This window comes from Chroicocephalus ridibundus, chromosome 3 (genome assembly GCF_963924245.1).
Source record: "Chroicocephalus ridibundus chromosome 3, bChrRid1.1, whole genome shotgun sequence".
Lineage (NCBI taxonomy): Eukaryota > Metazoa > Chordata > Aves > Charadriiformes > Laridae > Chroicocephalus > Chroicocephalus ridibundus.
Window position 1 is genome coordinate 29296085 of NC_086286.1, and position 12586 is coordinate 29308670.

At 37.0% G+C, this 12586-nt stretch overlaps 1 protein-coding gene across 5 annotated transcripts in view; it reads left to right on the top strand.

The window, feature by feature from the left end:
- Positions 1-12586, top strand: part of MTA3 (metastasis associated 1 family member 3) — a 142889-nt gene that overhangs the window by 70557 nt on the left and 59746 nt on the right. For all 5 annotated transcript variants that reach the window (XM_063328577.1, XM_063328575.1, XM_063328576.1 and 2 more), the window contains exons 9-11: positions 617-805; positions 6015-6089; positions 11266-11324. In XM_063328577.1, coding sequence (XP_063184647.1) covers positions 617-805; positions 6015-6089; positions 11266-11324 — 323 coding nt within the window. The remainder of the gene's footprint in view (positions 1-616; positions 806-6014; positions 6090-11265; positions 11325-12586) is intronic.

The window sequence follows — 12586 nt, forward strand, 5'->3', positions numbered from 1 at the left end:
TGTGAGCATTCACTGTTAACCTCTAAATTGAAATGCTATAACTTGTTCATTTTCTATTTTCCTCTTTTATAAAGGAAAGTGAAGCAAAGAAACCTCATTTACCCATCTCTGACAGCAGAGTTTAGGAAGGGACAGAAATTTTGCTTGTTTTTTAGTATGATGATAACGAGAACAATAAATGACTTCCTTCCCCAGCAATGAGAATATTGAGTACATCGATGTCTCGACAGCTATTTAGCTACTATTTAGAACTTCTGTTAATTGAAAATGTCCCCTCAGTCAATATATGCTACTGCCTCTATTGGGTTACTTGTGACCAATTCCTGGCAACTAAAGATTCTCTAGAAATGTTTGCTAGTAATTTGCAGGAACTAATAAACTAATGTCATTTTTAGTAAATGTTTTATTAAGGCATTTCCTTTCCCAAATTAAGTCATAAACAATTTATTTTCCTTATGTTCCACAGCAGAAAACCTATGATATAAAGATAGATTCTAAATTTAGCATTAGTTGAGGCTTCTTGCGTGGCTTATAGAAAATAACACATTGGATTTGCATAAGCTGAAATGGACTGCTGTCTGTTAAAACAAGTTTTTTATTCTCTCCTCCTTGCTAGTTTCATGCAATGGATACACTGCATAAACACAACTATGATTTGACCAGTGCCATCAGTGTTCTAGTGCCAGTTGGAGGGCCTGTCTTGTGTAGAGATGAAATGGAAGAGTGGTCAGCATCAGAAGCTAGTTTATTTGAAGAGGCATTGGAAAAGTATGGCAAGGACTTCAATGACATTCGACAAGACTTTGTAAGTACGAAAGTAATCCACTTTTCTGTTACTGTGTTTTCACATGGCTGACCATAACTGCTTTCTGTAGGTCTGGAAGATTAGCTGGAGGAGAGGTCTGTGTAGCTGATACGTAATTAACATACATACGCATTTTATCTGGATGCAAGTCAGTATGCTTTCTTATTTGGTGCCATTCTTTGGAAAGATGTTGACAGAAGATAGTCTGTTTAATGGTTTAATACCAGGTAGGATGTCTCATGCTGATGTGTTTTGATAAGGATTTTTACAAGGATTTTACAAGCATCTGAAAAAGTTCCAGCAGCTTTTCAGAACTTTTCCACAATTTCCAGTGAAATTCATTAGGAGCTACATGACTGACTGCCCTGAGTGTTTTTGGAAAGCTGGGGTTTCCCTCTATGGTTAGCAGAGAGAAATTCGTATTCAGGTAGATTTTAAAGCACATTACAGGGAGTTATTTTGACATATTAGGTATTTTGGCACTTCTGAAAACTAAAGGAAATGTTTTCCAATATGTTCTGACTTCACTGGTTTTGGTACTGTAGTATCAGACAATAGGAGAGCAAAGCATTAATTTGCTGAATGCTAATGCAGAGTAATTAAAAGAAATTTATTCTAACACTGGTTGCTGGAATTGCTAGTAATTTGTCTGCAAGTTTTTTTTGCGTGTTTCTTGGAGAGTCTGTTTCTTTCAAGGGAAAAGATTTCCTCTGTCGTACTAAGTTCAGGTTGGGCTTTGTGGAAAAAGTTAGGATTTCAGCCAAAGGAATTACTTAAGACTGAAGTCGATTGAAACATTTTCTCAGCTCATTCTGATTGACTCTGGGAGCTCAGAGCTTTTTTCCTTCGCAGATATTATTAATAATCTTCGTGAGGGGAAAACAGTACTCCATGGTAAATGTAGAAGTCCTTCCAAGATAGAGCGTGGGACAGCGGGAGGAGGCTGGGCACTGAGCGAAGCTGTCTTTTCTTCACTTTCACAGTTCTGAAATGAAACAGATAATTGAATGAAGGTGGGAAGGGAAGGCTATTGTTTTTCTGAAGAACTGACATTTTAACAGCTGTATTATGCTTAATTTTGAGATTCCTAAGGGAGAAAATGTTCACTGCGTTCATCACATAAGGTTGAAAATTGCATCATGGATGAAATAGCTCTGTTAAGTTCAAGAAAATACGAGTGGAAAAGAATATTTTATACCATTTTAGAACTGAAATCTTAATGTAAACTACAATTCCTTATTATTTCTCATACAGACAAATGGTCCTCAGCCATAACTGTACGTTAGTTCAGTAGCTATGTCTTCTAACTAAATGTTTCCTAATACATAGTATTCAGCTTTCAAAAATGCCTAAAGCATATATTACAGATTTTATCAGCTGTTTACAAGTGGAGTCCCAACACAACTTGTGACCAAGTATATCTAAGCCTTGTCTCTGGTATTTATGTAATATTTTTATTTTCTATGTTATGTTATATGTAATTTTGTTGATAGGCAGACATTAAAGTGACACAGTAATGTGCTGCAGGAATCACTTATGCATTTGTAATGTTCAAATGCTAGATATTTGAGTGAGTCTACTAGAAGCTCTTTGAAGTGTTTAATTTTTATCTCGGGTAGACTCCTAATACCCTCCTCCTTTCATTGAACCTTCCTTCCCAAAACGCAGATGTTTTCCCTTACTCTCTTCCCAAAGTGAGAGACAGGCACAGATCTACAGATAAGAGTTGCGTAGCCTACTGGGGGCACATTAATGATAAATCAAAGTGCAGCAGAAATAGATATGGGGCACTAATTAATTATAGTTTCTTTTAGTTAGAACAGGCATGTTGTCTATCTTTAAATCTTATTTCTTTTTTTTTTTTACCTTTGGAAAAGTGGCATGCCATTTTTAAAACATCATTAGAAGAAAATCTATATTGGTAACTTGGTTCACACAATCTTGATCTAATTCTATGTAATTGGAAGCTTTTAGGTACATTAATCATTGTGTAATCTTGGGGTATCCTAATTTCTCTAGAGTAAAATGTACATGTTCTCACTTGCTATGTATCATTCTAAAGGTATAGGGATTTAAAAACAAACATTTGGTTTTAAGTAATCATCTAAAGTAGTCCTTCAAGAATTAGGTCGTGGATACATGAAGTTTCCGCAAGGTGAGGTAGGTGTAAATTTGTAGCACTTAAGTAGTGGTTATGCATGAGAATACATTTATCTATTGCCATCTCTCTCTTCAGTGGCTAGTGATTGAAAAGTATCCACTCTTAGATGTGGTGTAAAGGCATGGACAAAGAAGCTAATGCACTGGTGTGTGCTGACTTGTTTGAGTGTCCGTGTAAGATCTAATGATAAAATTATATCCTGTGGTGCTGAGATTGAACTTGAACCCGAGAGTCACGCAGTGGTGCCACAGCGCGGGCAAGACTGTCGTGTGGCAGAAAGTGGTTGGTAGCAGTATCCCGAAGCAGAAAGGTGATACAGTACCTGCTTGAGTCGTCATATGCCAGACGAGCTGCCTTTCCCAAATTGTCCTGAATTTGCAAAGCATCGCAGCTGCAATTGCAGCCCTTATGTGCTAGTTCTCTAAAGGGCAGGCTCATTTACTTTTCCAGCAATTAATAGGAACTGGCAGTATTTGACATTCAATGTGCAGCTCAAGCATTAAGCTATAAACATTAAATATTAGTAAGCAAGACAATTATTTTAAATTAAATGGTGTGAAGGAGTTTACCTTTTTTTTAATAGACAGAAGCTCATTTGTTATCAAATTACCAGTCTAGCCTTTGAATAATCATTTTCATCAGCTCTTGACTCATCAACTGTTACAGGAGCTCATTTGTTAATGCTCTGCTCTCTTTAAGAACCTATGTGAATCCTAATGAATCTAAACTTTTCAAGTTAATTGAGTTTACTTGAATTACTTCACATCCCAGAGTAGTAGAATGGGAGAAGACTGAGTATTTTATGTTCTCCAAAAATAACTATTTCCCTAATGGTATGAGACAGCTATTATGCTTCTTAATTCTTAGTTTTTCATTATCACCAGTTTTCACGAACTTATAACTGTTATGTCCCAAATATAGCAGGAACAGCCTTGGGAATCAGACTTTGAACCATTTGTAGAAAACAGGAGCAACTGTTTTCCAACTTCAGAAAATTGTGGAAACATGCCTTAAAGTTAACATCTTCATTTTAAGATACTTTATAATTCTACGTTTTTCAGGCTGGTCTGATTCGAGTGGTCCATTTTTACTCTGCAGAAGCTAAAGAAACTGAAAATTCCCTCTCGCTGTTTTTGTACCACTGGCACCTCTTTGCTAACCAAAAATGTCACGCGGGTGGCCATTTTGCTCCTTTCAATTAGTGTTTAATAAATTTGGTCATGAGAGTACATTATTCTGTGGCTGTTCACAGCTCCTCTGGAAAATTCACGTGCCTTTGCAGTGTCTCATCCTCCGGGTGCGTAGGTAAACAGAACACAGGATGGTCATACTCAGTCTGTCAAACAGGTTTGCTGAGTTGTGAATCAAAGTATAGAAGGATTATGAAGGATTATGGTTATCCAGTCCAAGCACCTAATTATCTGTCTTTTAATTGTAGATACCTACTGCGTAAATGATCATATGGAAGTCACAATCATCGTTAAAACAGATTAAAATATTTTCTAGAGCAAGTCAAACATAATCTGTAGCATGAATGTGTTAATAAGTGTTCAGGAAGAAAAATAAATGTGGAGATGCTAAAAGGTACTCGTTGACAGTGGCAGGTAGTTGGGGTGACAGTGTTTCATCTGGATGCCAGGAAGAATATGGACCTAGAGACTGCTCACACCACACACATGTTCCCGTCACTGGCCTTCTCTTGCGCAGATTTCTCTTAAGGCGTAATTTGCCTGAGAAAGTAAAAGGATTTTACTAAAGTGAATTATGTTGCTATTTATTGGAACATCAGCTTACGCATTTGTTACACTGATCCTTTTTAATTAAAATGCAAATGGACAGGGATTTACACACTGTGGTACACTGCCTGAGAAAAAAATCACAGCCGAGTCTGGACCTGAATCCCAGCTCCTGAAAGGCAGAGGTGGGAGCCAGACTCAGTTCCTCTGAATGTCTGGAAGCAACCAGTGGGAAAAAGCTGGCTGTGAGCTCCTGCGTGCAGGGAGAGGCAGCTTGATAAGGGTGTTCCTGTGTTGTTTTAGGAACTTAATTAAAGGTTCAGGAAGCAATTCCTGTGGCTTAAGACATGCAGAAAGCCCCAAAGTGGAGTGAGTGAGGTTGGAAAGATAAGTTTCCACACCTGTTTTTTCTGGGACTTCCTGAAAATCATCCTCATTTCTAAAAAGCAGAGAATATTAGTCTTAATGCATGCCTCTAGAAAATACCATGCACAAAACAGTAGCGTGTTTCCAGGTTATGAAGAAAAAGTGCATGAATTTCATAAGAGAATTATTAAATTATAGAAGGATTTATGGAGCTAAATAGATTAATTGACAGTAATTAAAAATGGCTGCCCTATGTTTTGTTTCTCCGCTAGATTTAGGCTGATACATTTTTCAACCAATGAACGTGTGCACCCAAAATAATCATTATCAATTGCCCTGAGTTTCCACGGAGATTTTTGTGAAATATTTTCAGTTTCGCTCTTGTTGTTCAAGGTAGCATTTGTCCCAAGCATCCTTTTGTTTCTTGTTTAATGGTTGAGAGTATGTGGAGGTTTATACAAAACTAGTGGTATTGTATGAGTGTCTGAGTTGTTACGGGACTTGAAAAACCTCTGAACTAAGTAACCATTGTATTTTTTTTAAGAGTAAAATTATCATGAGACTCAAACACAGTCTTGTCAAGATGATTTATTTTAGTCCTGATACACTTTATAATAGAGATACTACCTTCTGTGTTTCCTAATGGAAATCTGTATTCTGTTTTTGATCATTTTGTTTAACGGTGTGGCTTAAACAGAAGAAATTACATTTGGATTTGGATGTATAATATTATTGTAATTCTGCATCCTTGTTAAATATAAGGAAAGGTTGTGTATTATTAAAATAGTAGTAAGTATTCACTTGCATATGGATTTTAATGTAGGAATTTAATACATTCACATTTTAGTATTTTTGTATCAACTATACTTGGCTTTAACGTGTTTTAATAAGATGTGAACCTTGTAGTTTCTTGTAACTGCTTTAATTTGTAACAACTGTTTTTCAGCTCCCTTGGAAGTCGCTGACTAGCATCATTGAGTATTATTACATGTGGAAAACCACTGACAGATATGTGCAGCAGGTAATTTAATAACTATTTCAGCATGAACCAGTCTGCCACGTGCTTTAAAAATCTGAACTTGTTAAAGCATAAAAATCTGTTTGTGTTCTTAAAAAGAAATACAGTGGGAGGCCTATGGTAATATTTTAGGCTATAGATCACTGGTTTTGTGCTGTTCACAGGGTGCATTGGCAAGTCCTCTGATGCCTACTGTAGATCACATAACTGTAAAGAGCTTTTTAAACCATTTGTATTGTATGCTGGTTTCTGGCAATGTGATTCATGCTTCGTTCTTACTGCAGTAAGGGATAAGAAGGAAACGGATTGCAGAGCAAATGCTTTGGGCTGTGAAGCTGTGCATGGAACTGAAGGAGAAGGAAATATACAGTATGTTAAAGCAGCTGCTAATATCATGAACCTTTATTGGTACTCCACGTTAAAACATTACTTTGGCATTACCAGGATTATAAAGAAAACGGAGAAGGTTCTGCACGTAGTGGGTGTGTTCGTCCTTCTCATTGAATATTCAATTGTTTGGGTTGCTCTTGAGCACAAACATGATAAGATTATATCGGGTACCAACACTGGGATATTTTAAGCAGGTTTAGGCAAGATTTCAGTCTTGGTGCTTTTTATATATTGCACTCTTTATATATTTACTCGTTGTTTTAGATATATAAGATATTTTAAAACACTCCATTTTAATTTATGATTTAACGTTTAAGTTTGTACTTTCTTTACTTGCTGCATAATTATTGGCGACGTTATGTACAGAACATTGATAATAAGTTTTATGCTGTAATGATTATAGTTGTATTGTTGGATGGGTCTTTGGAATTGTTTCAGGTTTTGTTACAGCGTTGTCAGAAGGATGATTGCTCCAGGTTGTTCTGGTTTATTTGAAAGGGTTTCTACATCATGTTGTTAGGGTATGGAAAGTAAAGGAAAAGTCTTTTACTACATAGTAAAGACTTGGACTATCGCTAGGTCCTTTTAGTTCTATGGATCATACAAATAGAGTATACTGTGTATAAAAGCATGTTTTTCTGAGTTTGTCACCATTCATTTCACTTTTAACACTTTTTTTTTTTTTTTCCCACTGTTAATCTTTATCCATAAGGGTATTGTCAACAGAGATCTGTGCTGTTTGGTAGCTCTTCAGGACTGGGCAACGGATGATCCTGAAAAATCAGATAAAAAGATTTTATTGATACTGAAAGCCATGGAGTAGGGATAAATTGAAGTGGAAATTGACTTTTGTCAACACTCTTAGGTTGCTCAGAGACTGAGCTTGTTTCCTGGGAAATTTTTCTGAAATACTTGCTCTGGAGTGGTTGGCGAAAGACCGAGACTCCTTTTTCTAAAGTTCTCTAGGGCTTCAATCGAGATGTGTGATGGTGTGCTGAGTTTGTGTATCCTTTTGCAGGATTAGACTTTAACCTCATGTACAAGAAAAACACATAGGCTTTATGGTTATCTACAACTTGACTACTCTTATAAGTGCCTGTGTTTTACTTGTAACTAAGTAAACTTAGAACATCCTAACTCAGAACATGGCAATACGCGACAGGATTTAATGCTTTAGACATGTTCTTTCAGGGTCATGCATGATCATCAATAAGAAAACCAGCATAGGCCAAATACTTCATTTCTATCCTGGTTAATATTTCTGTAATCCTTCCTAACAAAAGGCCGGAACTTCATCCTGCCCTTGTTTAGTTTGTTCTGGAATGGCACAAATAATACAGTTCAGTAAAAATGATACCTGTAGGGGTTTTTTCCCCACCAGAGCAAGCTGTGATAATTGAATGCATTTCAGGGAGGAAAAATGTTCGGTAAGAAAGTGGTAATTTCAGAGTCATTCTTCTCTAAATATCATGCTTGAGGGGAAGGGCAGCTTGGGGGAATGGGAAGACAAAAAGGTCGATATACATGCTTGAATCTTATGCGTAAAATACAGTCTCTGAATTCTAGACTGGTATGATTTTAATATGAAAATTTGCTCTTTAATTATCTTTATTTCTTTGTGTGAGCTGGCTGCATTGTGTCGGGTATCAGAAAGGTTTCCTTGTCATAATTGCTGCTAAATGTTATTCTTGCTTAGTAGCTAAAGGTGGTGATTTAATGGCAGTGGAGATACTGCTGCCACTTTGCCTTCAGAGCGTGTTCCCTTCAAGTCAAGGTGACGGGAAATAGATATGTTAAAGTTCTCAGTCTGTGCTGAGCCTGTCAAGCAAAACTAATTCAGGCCTTAGGTAATCATTCTTGGTGATATGGCACTTTTCATGACCACTACGTTATATAGTGTTTCAGGAAGGCCAGGTGGCTCATTCCACTGTATGAAATGTTCTCATTAAAAACTCGATTCAATGCAAAAAGACTTTTACTGAGACTTCGCAACAGAAAAAAGGGAGAACATATGTAAGGATAACGAAGTTACTGTACTACAGTGATATATTACATTTCCTTCTCATTTATTTATTTCCTCTTTTGAAAACGGTACTAACATAGGGAGGTGGTCATTTTTTGGGATATTTGTCAATTGATATTCATAACAAAAGTTCTTAAAAAGAAATAACATTCGGTTTCAAGGGTAGTTGCTTTAAAGTAATAGAGCCCAGGAAAAAAGCTGGTTTAGTGTAGCTTGACCTCCCCTATAATGCAGTCTGTAAGACTTGTTTGAAATGGTTAACTGTTTAAGATCAGAATTAAATTTTCTTTTCAGGAGAAGCATCATCTCTCTTTGTTACATTGCTCCAGCGGTTTACTACCCTTTCTGTTACAAAGTGGTGCTTTGTTACTTGTCTGCACGTTTTCAATTTCAACTTCTAGCCTATATAGTTTACCTGTTTTCATCCTCTCAATTTCAAGAGGCAGAGGTTTCGTCTCGGAAGTTGTGACTATTTATTGATAGTTTTGTTTCTGCATCCTTTCTTCTGTTTCAGTGCTTAAAAGTTGATAGGTCAGTGTGAATTCAAGCTGTGACATTTTCTGTTGCTTTTAGAGAGCAATGGTAACCATAGTTTTAGTGCATAAAAATATAGCTTATACTGAAATAGCATTGTGTCATTATTTTGTAGAAGGCAGTATATCATTCACTTCAGTAAATAAAGGAGGAAAGCAATTGCTAAAATTGCATTCCTTACAACCCCCATGCCAGTATTAAAAGTATGCTAAAATTTAATTAATGTGTACAGTCACTTCTCACTGACACTGCCATCAAGGCTTAATACAGCTTCCGACAAATGCCTTTACATTTTGATGGTCCTTAAGGCTACTTTCCTCATTTTTTCCCCCTTTATTGCATTTCTCTCTTTTGCTCCGATGATCTTGCTAGGCGTGCAGTGAGATTTATTCATTCTTTTTGTAGAATGGGACCTGTTTGTTATGAACCTGTGTGGAATACATGTTACCTACTGACCTGCAGTCTCCCGTGCTTTTTTAGTTTGAAAACAAACTCTATATTGTTGGCTATAATATGAAAAGGAAAAACAGACAGTTAAGGAAAGCCTGTAGCCTGAAGCTGTTAAGCGGAAAGAGTTCACCGTAGTGAACTCTTCTGCTGGGGCTGTGAAATGTTCTCGGATTAAAAACTATCAGTTTACAACACTTGGAGCGTGCTGCTGCTGTTCTTTCTCCTTGCTTATGTAAAAACTGACTTAAGCAGGCAGGGCATACCGTGTTTGCATTTCTGCTGTGGGCCTGTTGAAGGTCGTGCAGCGTTGCCAAGCCTGGTGCTGGGAAGAGACTGCAACTGCACCAGATGCGCCAATGGAAGCCACTGCTGTAGCTCCGAACACAGCTAGCCACCTGTGAACAGCAAAAAACTGTTATTTCCAAGATGGGTTTTGTTACTTTTTTTAAATGGAAAAGAGCTCTCATATTGCATAGGAATTAATTCGTGGTAGCATGGACTGCTTAGGACTCTCTTTGTCGTAGATTGCTCCTCAAAAATGCAATTTTTATAGGTGAGAGTTATGGTGATGGATGGCGCAGAGGCAACTTTCTGAAGTGGAAAAGAGCAGTGGCTTACGTGAGGAGGCTTACTCAGGCTCATCCACCAGTAAAGCTGATTAACCCTGTATCTCGCCTTGTGGCTTAGGCAAGAGAGTCTCAGGGCAGAGTCTTTTGATGATACTTTTCTCAAGGTGGGAAATATCTTCCTGGATTGTGAACCTTGCAAAGATTGGATATCAGAAAATAGGAGTATAGCAGAGAAGAGAATTGGCTGTTGTAGGAGAAATGGATGACTGAGTTTTAAACACCTGATAAAGAAAGGGAGGTAGTGTTAGTCTGGTATTGCTAGATATCAATATCCCCCCCTTTTTTTTTCCTCCTCTGTGATTTTTTTTTTTTTTTTTTTACTCCAAGTAAACAGAAGTAATGTCTTGTGTACAGGAAGAGCAGGGAAATACTCTTTTTACCTTCATCTTTTATGTACAGACGAACATTCCAGTAGACATCTGAACTCTATTTCTTGTGCCATTGCTGAAAAAAATTGCCTTAGTTACTTGTATAATATATGACAATAACTAAAACTTCTCAACATTTTGGAAGTTAGTATTACTACCTTGAGTGCAACACATTTTGAGTTTGTTGCGAGTATGGAGAAAGAATTTAGTAAATTCCCAGACTATCTTGATAGTAGTGTAGCTGTCTGCTACTGCTGTGTTCCTGAGCTACAGTTTGAGTGGCACTTAATGGCAGTAGGTGTTTAGTTATTTCTAACAGCCAGTGGACTTCACTGTTCCCCTTCCATGTACCACTTATAAAATACTAGCCTCAGGCTTGACAGAGCACACAAGACGCACTGAGTTGCATGACTGATGAGGAACTCATCGTGTGCAATTTCATTCATTTATTTTCTACCTACTGTGCAATGGGGGTTAGCCACAATGTCGTACGTGTTTATGTATCTGTAATTTATGTAAATTGTAATTGTTGTTTTTACAGTTTCGTTGCCTTATGCGAGGCCTATGAGTTTTACTGGGGAGGACAGTATACTATAATTGCAAACTAATAATACAAATAGAGAACTTGTTTTTCATGGTTTTCATCTTGTAGATTTCTATGCTTGTTTTGGAGGCTCTTGTGGAATCACAAAATAGAAATAATTTAAAGATGGATTGTGTGCAGTTTTATGAAATCTCGTATTTGAATATAATAAAATATTTTAATGTGTTAATTTTTCAACCAGAAACGTCTGAAAGCGGCTGAAGCAGAAAGTAAATTGAAACAAGTATACATCCCCACCTAGTGAGTATAACGAAGTCATTGTTTTGAATACCGTACAGGTAAAATTGAAACAGTAACATGCAGTGACATGCATGATATTTTCGTAGTCATCTCTTTAATAGTTGCTTTCTAAATATTTGTTATATACAAATGGAATATACAGAGTTATAATCAGAAAATGCCACAAACTCTTGTCATAAGTGAAACCTTTGTACTTAACTGAGCGCATTGTCTTTGACCTGCAAAATCCCTGTTCTGCAATGGTGAGAAGTTTTACAAAAAGTAATCGAGTGCTGCCTGGACTGTTCACGTGCAAGAAGGGCCTTATCGTTTAAAAAGCACGTTTTCCAGAACAATCGATTCTGAATCTCTGTAAAACAACACTTTCTATTTGTGTAAATGCAATATTTCAAAATAGAAGCAGTTGTTAACGTAGTTACATAAAATATAATCAGATACATTCCCATTACAGTTTTAATCTTGCTGATACAGTCTGTTCTTCAGCTAGGGACAAGAGATGTTCTGGCTGTAAATTGAAGGTAGCACACAGCCCAAAATCTTTTATCTTTGAACAAGTCTTATTAATGAAATCTGTTTTCTTCTGAGGGGGTTTTAATCTGTTTTTCTAGATTTAAACTCGATGCTATATCTGCTTTTGTTAACGCGTAGTTTACAGAAACAAGATATAATCTGTCTCTTTCGTATTCATAATTTCCTCAAGATTATGAGAAAAGAAAGGATTACAGATGACATTCTTTTAAGCTTTCTGTGGGTATATTCAGTTTACATATATCGGAATTTATGAGTGTTATGAGTGTTTGTATAACAGAAGACTAGAATACCAAATGAAATACTTTGAAAATCCACTGTTGTCTTTTTGATGACTTGTATAAATTGCATACAATAGAGATTCATTTGCATATTTCATACAGACTTTTCTCTCTTAAACAGATTTAATAATACAAACAGCAGACATAAATTCAGCCTTTTAATCTCATCTCTTAAGAAATGTTGTGGGTTTTGAAGCTCAGGTCTCTAATCATAGAATGGTTAGATTCGGAAGGGACCTTAAAGACCACCTAGTTCCAACCCCCCTGCCATGGGCAGGGACACCTCCCACTAGACCAGGCTGCTCAAAGCCCCATCCAGCCTGGCCTTGAACACTTCCAGGGATGGGGCATCCACAGCTTCCCTGGGCAACCTGTTCCAGTGTCTTGCCGCCCTTGCAGTAATTCCTTCCTAATATCTAATTTAAATCTCCCCTCTTTCAGTTTAAAACCATT